Source organism: Coturnix japonica, chromosome 3 (assembly GCF_001577835.2).
Source record: "Coturnix japonica isolate 7356 chromosome 3, Coturnix japonica 2.1, whole genome shotgun sequence".
Classification (NCBI taxonomy): domain Eukaryota; kingdom Metazoa; phylum Chordata; class Aves; order Galliformes; family Phasianidae; genus Coturnix; species Coturnix japonica.
This window is the reverse complement of record NC_029518.1, coordinates 10,471,954-10,493,855: the sequence shown is the minus strand read 5'-3', so window position 1 is coordinate 10,493,855 and position 21,902 is coordinate 10,471,954. Positions and strand designations below refer to the sequence as shown.

Sequence of the window (21,902 nt, the reverse complement as noted above, 5' to 3'; positions counted from 1 at the left end):
GTGCCTGTTTTTAGGCGGCTGCACTGAAGTGGATATGTAATATAACCCCATCTGAGTGGCCCAGCATCCTCAAGTGTGGTTCTTCTCCTTCCAAACTTGCAAGCAATAGGTTTGTGCTGATCGCTGCCCTGTCTGCTGTACTCTTCACCAAAAGGTAAGGACAGAAACAAATCCTGCAGATCATCAGTGTGCTGCAGTAACAAAAATACTTGTTTATGGTTTAAATGACTTGCTTCTTTTTATTTTATTTCGATCAGCTTTATTTCCTGCCACTTCTCTTGCTTGCTATCATGGGATACACTGTTGGAAACTGAATGGGCATTTTCAGTAACCATTCAGCACTCAGACCTTTTCTACTTCCTGTGAACGTTCACAGCTCAAACCTCAGAGAGGTTTACAAAATGCAAATGACTCCTTCTCAGCAGCACTGCTGCCTCCTCTCCGGAAACTGGAGAACTTATCTAGGCTGATATTAATTACAAGGCTGGGTTCAGCACACGTTAGCTGTTGTTTGCATGTATCACAAAACCCACACTGATTAACTTCCACCAGCCTGCCAAGCCATTTTAGGACAGAGTACAGGACTATGCATCAGCAGTACTGCAGATGAAGAGAGGGGCACTGGCAGGACTGCACAGCAAACACTGGAATGAACTTGCCTGTATTATGCAGTGTTTCACTTCTAGGAGGGCTGAATGTGCTCATAAATTTAAAATAGTTTCAAGAATAGCTAAAAGAGCTCCAAGAAAGAACATTCATGGTGGCACATTGGGCTGTATTGCATTCATAGTGATCTACTGTAGACTTGGTAATGTGCCACTGGACACTACAGACACATACCTTAATTTCCTTGGATAAAGGATTACCCTGAGATCAAGTATGTTGGGAAGTAGCTCTACATTTGGAACTGCCTTCATCCCCACAGGCCCAATTAGCAGGTTTTGAAACAAATCGTGAACATCTAAAGAAAGTTTTACTACAGTGGTATTTTCTAAAATACCAGCATGGCTTATGAATAGGGTGTTCTTGCTATAATGAGCTGCTAAAATAATCAGGAGACAAAGATGGTATTTTTCTCTTCTCCAATTGATTCTCCAATAAACTGTGTTCTGGATCAGGAATCAACTTTCCCTCTTAATGGTGTTGGTGCTACTTTTGTACACAACCAGTTAACAAAGGGCTGTAATTAAGCACTGATAAAATACCTTACATTGACATCACAGAAGTCAGCTCCTCACTTCAAACTGCTGCAGTATCGCTGATGGCTTTTGCTTGTTTGTTGCCAATGGGGCAGTGGGACACAGGGTGCCACAAGCACTTGCTGTACCACCTTCCACAAAGATCCAGGCTGTGCTCCTGCCAGCTCATGGCCTGGAAGTGACAGAAGACAGGCAACAGAACCCAGCTGCTGGACCTGACCCATCTTTGGCACATACAAAACCAGAACGCTTCATCTCTGCCAAAAAACACCCTATAGATCTTTCTGAAAGAAGCTCTCCTGACACGCAGTTGAATGCTGTGCTATTCTGGAGGGGTTAATATTGACTTTAACACACTGACGAATTTTGAAGAATAAAACGGTTGCAGACAGCTCCAGACTTGACTTGTCCTTCTGTAGGCTCACTGGGTTTATCCTGTCACACACATTGCAAAGGATGGATGGAAGAGCGGACAAACTGTTCAACAGTCTTCTTTGAATTTCTCTTGGGCAGGCACGCTGATAGGGTTATCTCAGCATACAGAAAGTATTGCCTCAGTGGAACCAAGGAAATTCTGACTCAGCGGTTTTGAATCTAACTTAGAAAAATGACAACTCCCCGAGCAAACACAAAAGTTCAGAGAGAGGTGAACTCTTCAGGAGGAGGAATAGCAAAACGTCAGCAAAATGCAGCCTGATCACTCTGGTGCCAGGAAGGAGCACTTCACTGACCTGGGGCTGCTGCATCCTCGGCTTTCATAGATTTCACTGCACCATCAGGTAGTCTTCTGCAACCTGTTGGCAATAATGACCTTACAAGACTTGGCTGCTGGTGAGGCTGAAATCAGACAAGCTGGGGAGACGCCTGCAATGGTGGCAGTGACCTCGCTTCGTTTCATCCAGGCACGTCAGTCACCAATTTACTCAAACAATATTGCGTTATGCCCTGAATATATTCTTCCTTGTCACAGCTCACTGGCCTCCTCAGCAATAAGATATCTAGTCTTTATCTCAAAGTGTCTTAAGAGCAAACGCTGACAAAGACTGAGCAGTGTGTGTGCAAGCGCACTCACTTTGTCTACATATGCCTTTGTGCATCTGTTCATATGGGCATCAAATTCTGTTCAGCTCAGTGTGGCAAGGCATCAAACACTAGGGAGACGTTTCCTTTCCTTCACCTCCAGGTTTCCATCATGCCCGTGCTATCTGCAAGAAAAACTCCAGATCTCCTCGATTCCAGCCACAAAACAACCTCCAAGTTTCATCCAAACCAAGCCAAAGTTCTCAGCCTTCAAGAAGACAGAGCTGAAGGATGTCTTATGATCAGGACATGGGTGGAGAGCTTTCTGAAATAAAAATATCACCTTGTAAACTGGGCCTCAGGGAGCCTGACCACAACAGCCTTGATGTGATTTGCAGTCAGCACGGACAGTGGGGAAATAATGACTGTATTTAGGATCAGGGGAAGAATGGGTTTAAATAGCATGTGAGTGCTGCAGTGTGTAGAGCACCTTCACCTCTGCTCAAATTACAGTGACAGGAAACAAGCCCAAGAAGGGAATAGAAACTAAAGGCTGGCTATGCTTTTTCTATTTTAATCACAACACCAACACATCAATAGACTCAGCAGCTCCAAAAGGACACGCACAGAGTACACAGAAAGGAGACACATTTTAACAGACCACAAGCCCCATGGCACCTGAGGAGACAGAATTTGGAAGAGAAGTTAAGAGCCTGTATGTCATAAAACCACAGAATGGCTTGGGTTGAAAGGGAACCTTAAAGCCCATCAAGTTCCAATCTCCTGCTGCCCAGGGCCCAACCAACCTGGCTGTGGGTATCTCCAGGGATGAGGCCCCCACAGCTCTCTGGGCAGCAGTGCCAGGGCCTCATTACCCTATGGGAGAAACATTTTCCCCCAACATGTAATCAAAATCTACCTTGTTCTAGCTTAAAACCATTTCTCTCTATCCTATCAGTATCAGGCCATGATAAAAGTTGGTTTCCCTCCTGATTCTAAGCTCCTCTTAAACACTGGAAATCTTTTCAGAGCCTTGAGCCCAGCTCCCTCACCCTTTCTTCACAGGAGAAATGCTTCAGACCTCTGAGCATCTTCATGCCTCCTCTAGACCCATCCTATAACAGCTCCACATCCTATTTTGCTGGAAGCTTCAGATCTGGACACAATATTCCAGATGGGGCCTCACAAGGGCAGAGCAAAGGGGCACAATATCCCCTCCCTCTCCCTGCTATTACCCCTCTGTTGATGCAGCCCAGGATACCATTGGCCACCTGGTCTGCAAGCACACACTACTGGCTCATGTCCATCTCATTGTTCACTAGGACCCCCAAGTCCTTCTATGCAAGGTGGCTCTCAATAAACTGTCTCAGTCCCATGTGTTCACTTAGAGGCACACAGTGCCCCATGGCATGGAAAGCGGGACTGGGAGATGAGCAAACATCACTCTTTGCAGCCTGCACTGCTAGCAGGAGAGCCAGCAGCAAATCTTGAGCAGTATTCATAGAATCATAGAATCACTCAGGTTGGAAAAGACCTTAAAGATCATCGAGTCCAACCATGACCTAACCATAGTACTCTAACAACCCACTTCTAAAACATGTCCCCGAGCACCACATCCAAATGGTTTTTAAACACATCCAGGGATGGTGACTCAGCCACCTCCCTGGGGAGCCCATTCCAGTGCTTAACAATCATCTCTGTAAAGACAATTTTCCTGATATCCAACCTAAACTTACCTTGGCAAAACTTGAGGCCATTTCCCCTCGTCCTGTCACCTGTCACCAGTGAGAAGAGACTTGCCCCGCTCTCACTGTAAGCACCTTTCAGATACTGGAAAAGAGTGACAAGGTCTTCCCTCAGCCTTCTTTTCCCCAGACTAAACAGCCCCAGTTCCTTCAGTCTCTCCTCACAGGGCATATTCTCCAAGCCCTTCACAAGCCTTGCTGCCCTTCTTTGTACCAGCTCCAGCACCTCCATGTCCTTTCTGTACTGAGGAGCCCAAAAGTGAACACAGTACTCGAGGTGAGGCCTCACCAATGCCGAGTACAGGGGCAGGATGACTTCTCTAGTCCTACTTACCACACCATTCCCAATACAAGCCAGGATGCCACTGGCCTTCTTGGCCACCTGGGCACACTGCACTGGGACTACATGTGAAGTTCAGACAGCACGGGGCCCTACAGAACTTACCCTCAAGAGAGAGAAATGAAGTAGTGGTGAGAACTAAACTGGCTGCTGTTTGAGAGAAGCAATGAATGATTTCCCTTACAGAATGCCTTTCCTACATGGTTACTAACCAGGGTGAATTACAGTCCTTCCTCCTCCAATGGTTCTCCAGAGCTGCTTCTGAAGAAAGGAGGTGATGAAATCTCTAACATCCTTCCAAAAGAGTCAGTGCTTCTGTAAGGGACTAAATGCAGAGTGACCACTGCAGAAGAACCTGAAAACCAGTTTATCACCTTGTGCAGGAGAGGCAGTGGGGTCACTGTCCATCACTCTTTCATGGGACAGAACAAAAGAAGCTCATTTTCCATGTGGACCAGCCCTCCAGAGCAATTCCTTTTTTTATTACTCGTTTTTGGATGCCTGGAACTGTGTTTCTCAAGATGGTTATTAATAGAAAATTCCAAGCAAATGCAACATCTCCACCTAATCCTACAGAAGTGATCTTCTTTGTGAGCAAAATGACGTGGAGCTTTAAAAACTGCGGGGAAATGCATTTTTAACTGTTGCTGAACTTACAGTGAGCCATCAGTGATCCGGGTGCCTCAGGACTGCACTGAAGTTATCATCACTTATTATTCAAGTAAACAATCAGTCAAAGTTAAAAATGAAGCCCGGGAGCTTCTAGGAACTGGATACTATTCTTTGAATCATTCATGAACAAGATAAGACAATAAAGGCCATCTAGACCATTGCTCACCCTTTGTAATGGGTATAATAACTTGAGACATTTTCATCAGTACCGGACAATAAAAACGTAGGTCCCCTTTGGAAGCTGTTGACACACAGGATGAAGGGAAGGAAACCAAAAAACAATTCTTATTTACTGGCCTGACTGAGTTAAACCTCAGGCTACACACTTCTCCTAAAACACAAGAGACTCCAGTAGCTAAAAATAACAGCTTGAGAGGAACAGTTACTTGGAAAACCAAAGAACCAAGTTGTAATTAGAAAAGATCTAGTGTTTAAAACCAGGATAAGACTTTTTCCAGACAAAACATTTAGAAGGGAGTGTATTACCAGAAACAGAACTGAGGTCATTTCTTGTCATTAAATAACTAAACATGATACTTTGCTCCATCTACAACCCTTTTATCTGAGTACAACGAAGAGCCAGCATTTACGTTCTGGTCTCCACAGCATCACCCACTACAAGGTGAGCAAAAGGACCCGGTACCTGGGTCTTGAGAGCCAGGAGCCCTGTCTGAAGTTCTTCTGTCTCAGAACAGCTGTATCCACTGTGACACATGATGCACTCTGCTCAATGAGATTTATTGCTATTAAGGAAAGTAGCTAGAAAAGCAGCTTTAACATATATATTTGGAGCTTCATTTGCATCACTACCCTCTCATTCCCTCGCTGATCATAGAGACATTCTGTTGTACAGACCTTGCCGCTAACAGAAACACACACCAACAGCTGACAGCTCCCAAACAAAGCCAGCAAGAAGCTGAAAAGTTTTGGTTTATTCTTCCAAGGAGAGTTAGGGAATCCAGACTGTGCAGCCTATGGGATACTTTCCCCTAAATGTACTTCCTAATTTGCCATCTCATAGCATCATTTGAGCTGGAAGGCACCTGTAAAGTGCAAAGTGCAAGTGCATCTAATCCAAACCCTTGCAATGACCAGGGACAGCTACAGTGCTCAAAGCCCCATTCAGCATGATCATGTCCAGGGATAGGACATCCACCACCACTCTGGGCAACCTGCAGCAGTGCCTCACCACCCATGGTGTATAATATTTTTCCTTATATCCAGTCTAAATCTCTGGTTTGAAACTATTTCCCCTTGTCCTGTCACAACAGACTCTGCTAAAGAGTCTGGCCTTTCTTATAGATTAGGCTGAGCCAGCCTAGGCTGAGCCTTGAGCTTAGTCTGTGATCAACCTTTTCCTTTGGTCACAGATTCTCTCCTTAATTGCTTGTCCTCACATGCATCAGAGCAGGTATTCTGTGACTTCCACTGACAGCAGGAAATGCAACCTGCAGCCATACAAGAGGGAAAAGAAGCATCCACTAGAGAGCTGAGTTTTGCATCTCCTCTTCATAGAAGAGGGAGTCTGCCCCAAAAACAATCATTTTAATATGGTAGATTTGGTTCATATTTGAAACACCAACCTCAGAAACATCTTTGCAATGAGGTAATGACTGCACAATTGCTGACATTTTCTAACAGTGAGCAACAGCTCTAATGCCAGTGTTAAAAGCCCAAAAACTTTATAAATACATAATGAAGCATCAGAAGAGCTGCTCACTGTTCTTTCCGTTGACTTAAATAACACACTTTGCTTTGCAATCTAGAATTGAGTATAGCTGAGTAGCTGGTTGAGGATTAAAATCCAACAATTCAGATCACAAAGACAGCTCAGAAAGGGGAGAAAATAAGAGAGCAAGCACTGCCGTGGGCACTTACTTAGCTACTTTGTCTTGCTTTGTTCATTGCTTTGCTCCAGGTGTTCCTGACACCTCTTAAGTGGCTAAGCTGCATGTTCAAACATACGGATTTGTGCTTCTTTCCCGTTCTTCCTCATTCTTACCCCAACCCAGACCTGCATTCTGCAGGTTCTCCTCTATCTCACCTCCCAGGCTGTGTGCAAGAAATTTAGCTTCCCATTTACCACTTCAGACTCTACTTCATGTCATCAATACCACAAACTTCCCTCCCATAGATGATCTTATTAACGCACCATCTCCCCACCTGCCCAGAACTGCAAGTGATGACCATCACTCACCATTCTGCTTATACTACTCCTTCCTTAGGAAAGCCATATTTTGCACTGACTTGGATTTGAGATTTCTTCCCTTTTCCTCCCCAGAACCGTCTCCCACCCATCTCTCAGCCACAAAGAGCTCTCTCTGAAATACCTAGGAAACCAGGAAAACATCTATACTTTCTACACTGTAATGTAGCACTTACTCCTACCATGACAGCTGTGGGATTACAGCAATGACAGCAGAAAGAAAAGCCAAACAGAGAAGAACAGCACTTATAATGAACAAGAAAAAAAAGTTCTTTCTTCCTCTTAATCTTCCCTTGTTGGTTTCCATTAGCAGCTGGGTAGCTAGAGAACTGTTATCAGCATGCCTAATGGAATGGGTTTTACTCTGGAGTCCCTAAAGTACTTGCAAGAGATGAGAGAAAGCTAAGAAAACCAACCTCTCACTTTTGCTTTGGAGCAACCTGTGTGTGAAACTTCCAAAGGCTGCTTGGAAGATTCCTCTCGATGAACCCAACAAGCTCAAGGCAAGAGCCTGCAGCTCTTAGGAAGGCACATACACTGCACCCCAGTAACTGGAAGAGGAGGGCACAGGCGTATTTTAATTGTGTAATCAAGGATCAACTTCATCCCCAGAGTTTAATATTCTGCACTATTCATACGTACTGCAGAAGACAATAAACACCCCGATCTTGATAATGTGAATACCACAATCATTTGGGAGCTAAAACAACAAGGAAATTCCCATTAAACTTTGGATTTAGTGCCTGAGCCAGTTCAGTTATTCAAAACAGATGTCAGTCCAAAGGGCAAACCTTTAGAGTTTCAAAATCAGAAACTCAGTAATCCACTAGCAGTCAGCCATCGTCCATTCTGTTCTAATGCCCTTACTGGTCTGGTCATGGATTATCCAGCTCCTGCTTTAAAAAATTTACGCACAGCATCACACTCCATTACATAACGCTGTAATGCATTCGGTGTGAGAACACTTTGGCTAAGATTGCAAACCTGTTACATAAGCTTCAGAGGAAACGGGACTGTAAACAGATTTCATCATGACCAATCTGCTCTGAACTATAAGCTAGCTTCCAAAAACACTACTGTGGTTCCCACTCTGTAAGAGAAAGAACATCAAATGTTTGAGATGGGCTGATGAGAAAGCAGAGATGCTATTTGCAATTGGCAATGAATGAACATGAGCATGAACGTTTTTGCAACACTCGCTTTTTTCCTTCAGAGTGAGTTTTATATTAATTTTATATGCATTCATCATCCATTAATGACAGCAGCTATCAAATCAGATTGATTTCCATTAAGAAAAAAAGCCACCAGCTCCTTTAGGAACTTCAGGAAGCAAGGAGGAACCACACAAATCAATGGCCTTCACCCGATGGTGAAGACTGGATTCGCTCCTAGGTCACATTTCAGCGAGGGGCAACACAAGCTGACAACAGCAGCTAACAGACAACTTCAGGCATGGATTAAATTTCATATCTGCAAAACAGGCTTTGCATCTGAAAACCTGGAGGAAGGTGAAAAGATGTGAACGACCCAAAATTAAGGCCAAGGAAACCTTCTCAAATGTATGGATGAAAAATTGCATCCAAAAACTGCCTCCGAGAGCCTGGAGGAATTTTAAGTCCCTTTCACTTACATTTGACTTTTGTTTTTCTTCCAGCACACCTCCTGCTGGGGGGCATCAAACTTCATGAAGAAAGCTTCTGACCTTACAAAGAGTTTTCTCTTGCTTTATAGGGTTTTTCACAGAACGTGCTTTTGAAATTATACCTCTAATCCAAGCGTGGTTTCCAAATTCATTAGAAGCAGAAAAGAAGAAGAAAAATAAACTCAATGCAAATCTGAGATTACAAACTTCTACTATTACTTTCAGCAAAGTTGATTAATTTGAGACTTGCATATTCTCTATAGAGTAAGCAAGTGCCAATGTAATGTCCCAGCTGATGGGCAGTGCCTTGCTACAATGCATTTCACTCCCACTTGAAGGCTTCACAAACAAGAAGGTTTGAAGCTCCAAAGGCCTGTTTTTCTTACAGCTTGAATTAGCAACCAGTACTTTTTTTCTCAAAACCAAAAAACCAAAAACACTGCAACACTCATTACTTGTAGATCCTGGACAATCTGGCAGATTAACGACGAACAGAGTGAGGCACTCTGTGCTATAATCAACACAGCATCCAATGCACTAGCTTTCAAAATTCAGCCACTAAGCTCAGCACAAACCATTCAGCCTCGCAGTTTCAGCAAAATGGGTTACGAGGTGTAAGGGAAAAGAAAACCATGAATTCATTAAAGGACAACCTTTGGGCTGCAGCCTACTGGGGCTTCTGCTGGGGCTTGGCCCTCCCACGGCTGCAGCCATCTTGACTTCTTCCTCCTGTACGTATGAAATAAGCTTAGTATGACCTAAGGGCTGCAGCCTTTGTACAGTTCTATATATTTATGCCCATCTAGATATTAGTTTTTAAAAAGTGAGGAAGAGGAGGTCTGTGGAATTTGCCTTCAGAAGATTTATGATACTAATTAGGGCTGATTTTGCATCTGGATTGGGTTTATTCATTCACGTTCTTAAACAGACGACCTACTGCGTTATTGGCAAATTCTTCAAACCAATCAATATTCTGTAACATAAAAAACAAAGTCATTTTGGGCAGTAAACGTGAAAAAGGGCAGGACACATCACCCCAGCCCTCTCAATTTTGCTTCCTTGGTGCAGAGTTCATTTCCCTTGGCAGCTTCCCTGAATACCGAGGTCCTGCATCTCATCACAGCTATGATCCACAAAAACACTGGTAGAGCACTTAAACACAAATTGCAAGGAGCAAAACCAAGCCCTTCACATTTGCTGGTAAAACAATCCATATTGCTGTCTGAGCAAGCTCCAGAACACCTCTGTTAACTCGTGCCTCAGATAAGCTCTAAAAATAGCTTTTCCTTAAGAGAGCTTTGACCAAAACAAATCACCCAGTTTAATAAGCATCACTCCCTCATTATTCTCAAAACTTCATGCTTGCCAGAGGAATTGGAAACAAAAACAGCAGTTTCCTATTTGTGCAAATTACCGAACCTAAAGGGTCCTAGCAGAGGTGCAGCTGGGAGCAGCACAAGAGCCAGAGCTAAGCAGCTTCCAAAGGGAATGACAGCCATGGTCAGTCAGCTCACCCAGCACCCCGAAGGGTCAGAGGACACAATGCAGCCAGCAGAACAGAGCAAACCTATCTCATGTTCAACCTCAGCTCCTGCTCATGGGCTATCAGGTGTTCACATTGAAGGCCTTTAGATCAGGGAGGTGGTGCAGTCACTGCCCCAGAGGGTGCCAAGAACCATGGAGGTGTAGCACTGAAGAACACGGTCAGTGGGCATGGTGGGGGTGGGCTGGTTGTTGAACTAGATGATCTTAGTGGTCTTTCCAACCATAACGATTCTGTGATTACAGGTATCATTTGTGAAGTTAGCATCATGAGTAAACTCCAGAACAAGGCCCAGATTGCAAGCACGTAAGTAATAGAGGCTGTGAAAAATAGAGGAGAAATGCATGAGAAGACCATACCTTTCCAGAAGGCTTTTCATAAGAACACCCACGCTTGAACAACCCGCACTTCTCCTGAATATTGTTCAGTGTTCACACAAAGTTCCATGTTTCAATTACTCCCTCTGCTCCCTCTGGGATATTTCCTGGCAATAAAGTCTGATGCTCTATTTACACCAAACATGCCACGGGAACCTTTGTTAGAAGTGTACGATTCCTGCAGGGCCGGTGTCATGGTCGGGTTTGAGCATCTCACCCAGAACAGACATCCCAGCCCTCAAAATCCTGGAAATCAACCTCAATTTGCAGATTACCAGCCCACTGTGTCCATCTGCTGCACTATTTTAAAACAGATCATTTGTTGACAAAACTTCACCTCCAAGTTCCTGGACTTGCTTATTTTGGCCCCAGAGCTACTGCTTTTATTGGACGACGCCAGTGAGAAATACTCTTTGTGTATGCAACGCGTTTCCACCTACTACGCTGTCAGAAATAGAAATTGTCAACAGAAGATTCTTAACGTGAATTTATTGCAGTGTTTTTAATTCATCTCTGCAAGCAAAGGACGAGTCATTCAACCTCTCCAGAAAGAGCCTGATAACTGGGAGAACAGCCAATACCTGAAGGGAGAGAATTACAGAGAAAGAAGAAACACTTGCAATTAAAATGATGTAAAATGAAGTGTAAGTGGCTATTTGCATATGGCTTAAGAACTCACGGGAGCAGTGGGAAGGCAGCTGGGTAAACACTGAGCACACCAGTGGCTCCCTCCTTAAAGGCAGAGGATACTCACAAACAGTTTAAAGTATCACTTGAAGGGATAAAAAATGTTATTGTTGCAAAGCTGAGTAACAAAATCAGCATAAAACATTGGAATATTTTTTCTACCTTTGTAATGAATTTCAGATTTCCTGAACAACGATAATCATTAAAGACTTCTGTATTCTATAGGTTTCTCTCTGCAGTAATAAAATAAATACTAAGAAAGTTACTTTCATTCCAATCATACTAAATAAATTTCTGAGACATCCAGAACTGTGGCTGGGATGCCACAAGAATCCAAAAAACATTGGAAAGTGTAAGAAGGTCCCCAAATGTATTCCAACCTGCTCCTGAAAGCAAACAATCACCCTGTGACGTATTCCATCATGGGCATACACGGATGCTTGCTGCCCACAGGGTCTGCCTGGGGAGTGCAGCCCCCACATATGGGACTGAAACCAGTGTGATGCTGAGAGCCCGGCACTGTGCTGTCACTGGGCAAGCTGTCCAGGGCTTGGAAAAAACATCAAGATCTAAAAATAATTTGTAATCTTTATTTTTAATGCTTGCCACTAACTCCTGTGACACAAACTTTCCTAAACAGTAGTTGGATGCATTTTTTGAAGGAGATATGTCCAAAATTTCACTTTCTCAACACAAGAATGAAAACGTAAACATACACAAATGACTGGAGAGGGTATGAAAAAGTCTATCTGACCTCCAGTTGCTCTTCTGTGGTTTATAATACGCAGGAGCAACCACCCTGGGACAGGAAGGAAACACAGCTTTAGGACATGCGACATCTTTGAACATTAAGAAACAGTGCAAAAACATGCACGAGAGATGTCAACCCAGCAGAACCTGAGGAAAAAGCATCACTGAAGGAAAGAGGCTGCAGTCTTCTTAAAGAAGATTTCTAAGGGAAGAGACCAGAGGCTGCAGCATCCATAATTTCTCTGGGTAACAGCAGTTGCTGAGGACACCACAGCACGTCCAGTGCCGTCACTACAGCTCAGCTCCTGGGGCTCCATCTCCCACACCTCTTGCTGAAGACAAAACCCTCCTGAGATTTCTCACAGTTGTGCTCTGGACCTCTCTTCTCACTTCTGACCCAATTCCTACCCAAAGATGTTACGGCAGTTTGTAAATCACCACAGGCATCAGCACTGTGACGGCTGAGTCGGCAGGATGCTGCTGGGAATTGCCCCCATCAGACACCACCCTAACCCTGAAAGCACAACGCTGAGCACCAAGCGTGTCCAGCTGCTGCCCGGCTGGCAAGGCTGTGCTGCTTGCCAGGGCTGAGCCTTCCCTGCTCCATGCCAGACAAAAACGCCTTTCTTGGGCGATGCGACTTTATAATCAGGCACTGGAACAAGGACTTCAGTTCAGAGCCAAAAACACAATAGAAGGTCCGTTCCTTTCCACATGAGCAAGATGAATGCTTGATTTATGCAGGTCACTGTAAGGCAAGCTAGGTTTCAGAGATCAAGCCTATCTTCTTCGTGTAGCACAGCCAAAAGGCACTAAATTTAAATACCACAAAGAAAAGAGGCACTGCTCCAGCTCTCACCAGATCCTCTTCACTGCCGCTCTTCCTTCAGGAGGCACCTCAAGATGGAACAGCAGGAGAGCGGATGAGCTCTGCAAGAAAACCCCTCTTCCCTTGCTATAAAGAAAGCAGAGAAGTGGCCAGAGTCTGACCCACAGCTACACACAGGGCCAGGACTGAGGAAAGCGCTTTTTCCTCCTCCCAGGCTTTATACATGCTTGCACACCCATGTGTTAGAGTGCATTTGCTATGAACACGTGTAACCACCACACGTTACAAAAAAAATCACTTTGCAAGCTTTACCCTGAGCATCAAGCTGATGTTCTTCAACTGCAAGAACAAATTACAGCACGTGTGACAGTAGGCAGAGCATCAACTGACAGAAATAGCACTGCCTCTCCTTCATTGTTTTCCTTCAGCTTTTATTTAAAGCACTTTATTTAAAACTTTAGAGATAAGCAGAGACTTTTTTTTTTTTTCCCAGGTCAGATACAATGAACTTGTCCTGAAAGAATGTAACCTTACTTTCCAGTTGTCCTCCAGACACACGACGGAAAGCAAAGCTTCGGGCATGCTGGGAAGAGCAGAGACAAAAAGCAAAGCTTTAAGCCATAGCCAGCAGCGATCCCACCAGCAAGCTGTAATTCCCTCCTGTCCCAGTGCCAAACGCCAAGAATTTGCTTTGCTCACCACGCAGGGCCGTGCTGCTCAGCAATCCCCAATTACCTCACTGCCTTTTTCCAGTGGGTTTGGGTTATTTTGGCCATGCAAGTACACGCATAGCATGACAATGCAGGTTAACTTAATGTAGCAAGTATTCACAGTTAAAATCTTGAAGCTGTATTTAATATGAATTATTTCCATGCTTTAAGCCAAAGGTAAGTACTAAAGCTAAATAGAGACATAACAATCTCATGCAAAAGAAACAAAGAGAAACAAAGAAGAATTAAAAAGAGCCCTAATTGTTTTCACAGAGGCATCCACATCTTTGGTTACAAGTTTAGAAAACTACTTGGAGACGTACAGCAATATTTTGTTGGCAAGTAGGGACTGGCTTTTGTGTGAAGATTTTGTTTCCTTTAGAACTTTAGAGGGACACATTCTTCAGCCAGCTCTTTTCCCCTTTGATAAACAGAAGAGTATTTTTCCATTATTTGTGTTACTACAAATGTGCAACCTTCATCACAAAATGGCGCTCATCATGAATGGGACAGGAGGCAATAACCAGTGGCCATCTCCAAGGATGTGCAGGTATGTGTTAGCAGCACCAAGGAAGTGCTCTCTGTGCCATGCACCAAGCTCTAAGACATGGAGAAAAATGAACAAATCCCATTCTTCAGCCAAGGGAAACAAATAAAAATCCAAGAATTTCCATTTGATTCACTGGAACTCACATTTTCAGACAATAGTGCAAGGCTTTGGCAGCAGGAAAGAGACATGCGGTGTGGTGAGACCAGCCTCAAGCATCACACAGAGAAGTGAGAAGGAAAGTCCTCTTGAAAGCAAACACATCAGTGCAACGTTTTTGACATGTCTGTTACACAACAGCTCTTTGCACAACTGATATTGCCAGAATGCAGCTACGGACTTAGTGAAACACAGACCAGCAGTGCCATGGACTTATCATTTATCAGCTGGAGCGCTCTGAGCTTGAGGACAGGCTTACAGATAGAGCTTTAACCAAAACCTGGCCCAGGCAGGTGCTGCGTGTTCTGGCACAAGAGGAGCAGCTGGGAAGGGCTGTGAACACCTCCGTACCGCTCCACGTGAGACTATTCTGTCATGAAGCTGGCACCCATTTGATACCTGACACGCTCCGTTTGTCACGTTGCATTCAGCACTGTGGTGTCACTGAATGCAATGCAGAAGCCTTCCTCCTGAGGCCCTGCTGTGACATGTGCCATCAGCCCTCAAACAAGCCTGTGACCCCACACACTGCCACTGAGGAACAGTAAAGGCACAGCACTCCTTGTCTTTCTTGTGTTGACATGTTCAGCCAGTTCCATGTACTTCTAGCAGCTGACTACTTTTTTTTTTTTTTTTGATCACTCTTAAGTTTTGTCTAATTATTGCCAATATGACTTAGCTTGCCTCTTTCAAGCCATGATGAAACAGAGTCCTTTCTGTTAAAATTCAATAGAATTCCCTTCCTTAAACCCATGGTGACATTCCTGTGGCTTTCTTTTTGAAGGAGTGGGGAAAAAAACAAACAAACCCATTTTGAATCTTAACTCCTGAGATTAGAAACAAGTAACGTCCCTCCAAATCAATAGAAGACCTTTTTACTCTACATACTGAAAACCGGTCCTTGCCAGGCCAGCATGACTAACTACGTAAACACAGAAGCATCTGATTTTCTGCATTTCAACGTTAATGTCCTTTGCATCATCCCAGGAGAAAGCTATCCCACTCAACTGAATTTTATTTGGTAGTTTCTCCCCTTTCCTCCCCCTCCAGACTTCCCAGCATGCAGTCATGTTTATAGTGCTTCTTGCCTCTCAGCCCTTATGTGACCCATGATACAGAAACAAAACAATTACGGTATTACAGTATGCTCATGCAGTGTACTCATTAAATTGTTTGTTGAGCTTACCCAACTTAACAGCCTCCAAATAAATTCCTAGCTTATAGTGACTGCTGAAACCAATGTGTGTTTCAGATCAGGAAGAAGTCATCCTGACAGGACTGCTGGTTCCACGAGGGGCACCCAACCCATGTGGTTGTTGACTCAGGGCCATCACAGCCTCATACAAGTCACTGTTCCCCTATGTCGCCTCCAGGAATCAATGAGGACTCCTATGAGCAGATTTTGCTCAGTATCTGGCAGAAAACTCTCTTTGTGAAGCATGCAAATGGCTTTCTGGGAAAGAAGGGAGGGGAAAGGGAACTGAACCCTCATTCAGCTGTGGTGCTGCTATTAGGAAGCCTGTGCTGCCCACAGAGAGGTTTAAACCCAGTTCTGAAGCAGTCGTGCTCTCATAGCTGTTGTCATGGCCTTGAGGCCCAAACACAACAGATTCTGCAGGTTTTTAGGAAGTACTGTTTTTGTTTTCAGAATGAGACCACTAGGAATTGCTTCCTGAACAGCTATGAAAATGGTGAAGTTGGGACAATACCGTGCTATTTAGTATCTTTACTTTCAAAGTAAAAGTAGGAAGAGATCCTTACAAGTATGCTGTTGAAACGAATTCCTAAAAGAAGGGCCAACTGGTGTCTCAGTGAGCAATGCTTTTACACAGGCAGATTCCTACACCTGTCACAAGTTGTTCTCCCTGAAGCTAAAGCAGTAAAAATATGACAAAAAGATGCTGACAAGCAGTAAGCAAACCATTAAAGATGGATTTCTTATAAGGTAAGTAGCAAGGCATTGCAGTGGGAATCATACACGTTTGTTGTTTAATCATCTTGGAATCAAAGCAATGTAACAGAAATTATTTGACAAGCACATGCAGGTGATGTGGCAGTGTTTAAGATCACCATGGTACCTGACTGCAGTGCTGTCGCAGTGACAGCAACCCAGGAATCCGTAGGAGTTTCAGACAAGACAGCTCTGAGGCTGGATTTTGGATTCTGATTCTTTGCCTGGAAGAAAACAAGTGCCCAAAGAAAAACAGTCTTTCCTGTGAGAGAAGAGATCCCTACTATTCCCTCTAGCACTCTGAAAACCTCATGAAGGTGACCGGCTTCATAGTTCACAGGGACAAAATAGCCCCTGGGTGATGCAGGTTATAAGCAATTTGTACTACCCACCTTTTAAGTACAACATTTCCTATGTTTAAGCCACATGCAACAAGTAAAAATATGAAATATGCTAGAAGAGAAGTAGAACCTTTGGCAGATTGGGTTGGAACCTGATGATAGTTACAGCCCCTTCCAACCCAAACCAGTCTGTGATTCACAAATGCACCCCGCAATCGTATCTGCATAATGAGGCTGGCTGCTCACAAGCAAGACGTATGGGACTGATCTCTCCCACATCTAAAAACAAGTGAAAGGTTTCCATTTTGCTGCACACCTATGAGGAAGGAGACAAACAAAAAGAGGAATGACGGGTAGGAGCTGCCACAGCAATCATCTCTGCAAAATGCACTTTCCATAACAAGGTAGCAAATGGTTAAGAGCCACTCTGCCTTCTCCTTGCTCAGCACAGAAACAGCCATCCCTATCCTGGTCCTATGCTGGGACCTACGCACCACATGGAAGCTAGGAATTGCACATGTGACATTTTTTATATGAAACAAAAATAAACGAACAGGAACGCAGCTAATGACATGAGTAAAACAGCTCTCTGCTTTTCTTTCTAATGGTTTATATTTCCATTGAAATTACTTGACTTCTAGTCCTGCAGGAAGCTCCCTGGCTGTCTCTGGCACCTTCTCCACCCTGGAAATCTCCCTGGGTGCCAGTGGCTGCTAACTGGCTCCTAGCACACCTACTTGCAGCAGGTTGCTGCCTGTGCACCAAGCTGGCAGGGGCACAGCCTCCAAAAGGGACCAGCTATTGACTGCTCAAATGCAGGTTTCCAAAGATGATGAAAGTCCGAGCACCAGCAGGCAGGTCTGTTTGTGAGCAGGTGAGCTACAGGAGTAGCCAATGCACTGCAAGGATGGGAAAAAGTCAGAGATGAGAAAGCAGATGAGGCAAAATGAAGAGCAGGAAAAGCCAGGATGGCCTGTTACTGCCAAACCTTCATGCAAATAAGTGCCTGCATATGAAACAAAGTATACACACAGACTTGAACACGTTTGGTTGCAGCACAAAAAGTGATATTCCATTTACTCTACTGACCCAACCTTCATCTCTCTCAAAAATACCATTAAGTGTCAACAGGATGCTGGGCAGGCGCTTGGCATTAACAATGCTTGTACTGTGAATTATGTTTACCACAGGGGAACGGGGAAAAAAATACATCTATTTCAGCATGCAACATACAGAGCTAGTCTTCTCTAAATAAATGGACCCATTTGTTCATACATGTTGATCTTCAGTCCTCAGAACTTATCTTCAAATAAGTCCTTTTTATTAGAGAGTAGAGGGCAAAAGAGGAAGATCTTTGAACGAGCTGCAAACAGATGACAGATGAAGTCCAGAGAAAATTAAAGCAAAAATAAAATAAGATTATGGTCCTCCAGTTAGCTCATGTTAAATGAGACACACAAAGACTGCATCCAAGGCACACACCAGCAGTTCTCTCTGTCTGGTAAATCTATCTAGCCCTTTGATGGCACCCTGCTTAAGCTGAGACTGCCACATGACCCACCAGTCCAAAGGGGAAAAAACATCAGAAAGAAAATACTGTCTCCTCACAGACTTTATAGCCACCTGGATCCCTAGTACACAAAATTATTTGAATAGTCTGATGTCTCATTTTAATTGAGTGTTTTGCATCCTTCACAGCAAATGCAGTTTGCTTTCAACACAAACACACAGTGCTGCACTCTGCCCAGCCCCAGCACTGCTGCTAGTGAAACCTCCAGGGTAACAAGTCTGGGTTTTGCTCATACCAATCCCAAGGACAAAGCTGATTCTCGTTTTAAGCATCTTTACGTACCAAATTATACAGCTCAAATGCACAAACCTACCCAATAAAGCTTATTAAGAGAATACACTGGAGCTTTCGGTGCCAAGTAATTCCTATAGGTGAACCACTTCATAGTGTGCTCCCAGCCTGGCTTTCTAATGCGGCAGAATGCTCATTTCAGCCAACAAGAGTGGCAGCACTTGCCCAGGGTGGACTTCTGGGGCTGCTGGGCAGCCTCAGGTTTCAAAAAGCACCATTGTATTAAAGGTATCCTACTACACCACTGTAATTGCTTCTCTCCATGGTTACCTACTTATTTAAACCATAGATTTATTTCACTGTCTGCACAGCATCCAGTACAATCAAGGTTACATTTCACTACGTATGAAGCATTATTGCTTAGCACTTCCAAGTCTGGAAAAAAAGATGTTAGGAGGAAGAGACTGTACATTACATACACTCACAGGAAGCACAAGTAGTATCTAGTATCTAGGGAAACCACTTGAGATAAAAGTGCCATTTCACTTGCATTGCAACAACAGGGAAAGAAGAGAGAGGCACTAAAAGCCCTTCCCCAAGTTCAGGACAGGGAGGCATTACTGTTTTGCTCTGCTGAAGCTCCGACTCAGATTTTCTTTGGCTGAAAAAATCCCAGGAATATTTTCTCTAGTGGCTCGTGAATATCTCAAGTGTTCTGCCTTTATTTGCATGTAACCATTAGGTAAACTTATTTGCTCAGGGGTTCTTGCATACACATACACAGGGGCGGTCAGAGCCAGGACTTTCTGCACACCATCTTAAATTCTTTTCAGCTTCCTCCTAAATGTGAGTTAACTCAAAGCACATGAGCTCTACAAAACAAAACTCTCAAAACACAGAAAACACTGGAATTAGAGTTGCCAGGCAACATTAAACAACACTCTGCCCTTTGGCACATGCACTGCAAGAGTCTGTGACAACCAGATCCCACTAATCCATGGTGTTTGGTGTGCCAGAAATGAAACAGGGCTGCGTACTGAGGCTGTGCTCTGCCCAGGTCATGGACTGCAGAAGCTGGTTAGCATGGGGTAAGGCGGATGGGAAGCTGCAGGAAGAGAAAGCAAGACATTATGATTAAAACAGCAGAGCAATACCAGAACTGGGCTGTGCCTTGACAGGAAAGCTTGCTGAGCAGCATTACACCAAACATGCTGTCACAGCTGCAGGTGTGCCATCAGAAATGTACTCTGGCCATACCAGCACGGTTGGAAGCTCAATTTGAGCATTTTCCAAACTGAGTGCCAAAATTAGTGGAAAACTTTGTAGTTGCATCTTCTGTCCTCGGGTTTCACCTCTGAAACAGGAATTGCAATACCATCGTAACTGATTTGTATTTATGAGACTTTTATGATAGTTAGATGGCTTGCCTAGGCGCCTCCCCAGTAATAAACACCATTACAAGAAAACATGAAGAAATCAATAATTTTGTATTCAAAGTACACTGGAAGAGAACGTTCAATAAATAAGAGGGAACAAATGAAGACAACAAGCTACTTAACAGCACCCTTTCAACAAACCCCTTATTATTCCGGGCAGTGAATGAAACGGTGACAGTGTGGGAGTGAAAACAAACAACCACAGCCAAGCAAAGGGCGTCGTGGGAGCATGCAGAGGAACTGCATTCAAGCTGGGTATGCCAGATGGGGAAAGCAGTGAGACGACAAGGGAAGAGCACTACTGACAGCTCCTCGCCTGAATGAAAAAGTCCTGTCCTGCAGTGGGGTAGGGGAGGGAGAGCTGCTGCACTGTGCATCCCATTGGGATTGGAGGTATAAGTGTCTGCAATGCTCAGCCCTCCATCCCAGGGCTCTACACGTGTATGGGTCAGCAGCTCTCCTGGGATTGCTAGCAAGAGCTGCAGGGAGTACACAGGAAGGGGCTGAAAAGCCGAGGTTGTATCACAGTCCTGGAGCACAGTACAATTCTCCTGCTCTCCACATGATCCAAGCTGCAGCCCCTTGCATAGCAAGCTGCAGCAGCAGGAAGATTAGCACACCATTAGCTGCAAAAGTGCTCTTCCAAAATGTAGTGACTAAGAAATAGCACTGCCTAAAGCTTTCTCTTCAACACCCAGAGAAAGAAGCTCAAGGTCTTTGAAACAGATCTGTTTGTCCACTGCAGCCCAAACTCACATCCTTAGCAGAGGGCACTGTGCCTGCTATCTGCTCTTCTCTGGTATCCACCAAGCTCAGCTGAAGATGTTTGCAGAGCAAAGTGCTATGACATAAAGCAGCCAGGTCACACACAACATTCAGACAATTCCAGCATTTCAGCACACCTGGATTACTGTTTATCAGTGCCATAACTGTCACACAGTGTTTGGCATGCTTAAACTTGTAAGTACCACTGCTCTGAAAGTCCAGGTTTGTTTAGTATGGCTTACGAAAAACACCCATCTATTCAATGAGGCTTTCTTCATCATTTCATTTGCATTTTACGTTGATTTTACTCCAGCAATTGCAAGTTAAACCAAACCCAGGTTGCTGTGACCCAGCAGACAGAGATTAATGACACTGACTCGAGCACTTCCCCCAGGGTTAAGCAGAAGCTGCCCCTCTCTCCTGCTTCCTAGAAAGAAGGCTGGGAAACCAGCCTGCCCATCTGGCCCAAGATTTACTAAGCAACCAGGCTGTGCCCACAGTACTCATCTGAGAAGGGTGGCTGTTAACCACCGTCAGGCCCTATAGCTCAGGCAGTAATATTTGCTTTCTTCTGGAGCCCATGAAGACACATGCTCTTTGTACAAGGGAGTGGTTCAACGCAGAGAGCTGAACCAACCCAGGATTCACCTGTACATTTCAGTACATATGGAAGTCTACTGGTTTCAATCAGCACCTTCTGCTAAGTCGGAAAGAGGCAGTAAGAGAAACAGCAGAAGACACTGTTGCACCAGTGCCTGCACCAGTAAGACAACAGCTCTTCTTCAAGTCCTCACAGCAGCGGGTAACACAAAAGCCAGCTCTGTCAAGCATCATGTTTGTTCTCATTGGATAACAAAGATATCTGAAGGCAGAAACAGGCTCCAGCCTAATTAAGTTGAATCGCGCTTCAGCTTTTTCCCAGGCAGTCATACTTTACAGCAGCCTGTAAGCATCATGGTGATATTTACTGGAAATGGAAGCACTCCGTTTCCATAAAAGCAGGCAGCTTCAAATTAGCTGCAGATAATTCAGAACGACCGCTTAGAGCAGAAATGTAATTTCCTGAAAGAGGTTATTGGTTTGAGCATGATGCGCTGCTCTCACGCTGTCACACCTCATTACTTCAGACCAGGTAAGCTGGGCTGGTGTAACTCCATCATTAGAGCCCCTCCCCAATGCTGT

General features: G+C 44.3%; 1 protein-coding gene across 2 annotated transcripts in view; it reads right to left on the bottom strand.

The window, feature by feature from the left end:
- COMMD1 (copper metabolism domain containing 1) overlaps positions 1-21,902 on the bottom strand; it is a 55,576-nt gene that overhangs the window by 12,393 nt on the left and 21,281 nt on the right. The window contains exon 3 of one of the 2 annotated variants that reach the window (XM_032443935.1): positions 16,505-16,601. The exons of the other annotated variant lie outside the window; for it this stretch is intronic. Coding sequence (XP_032299826.1) covers positions 16,505-16,601 — 97 coding nt within the window. The remainder of the gene's footprint in view (positions 1-16,504; positions 16,602-21,902) is intronic. 2 annotated transcript variants of the gene reach the window in all.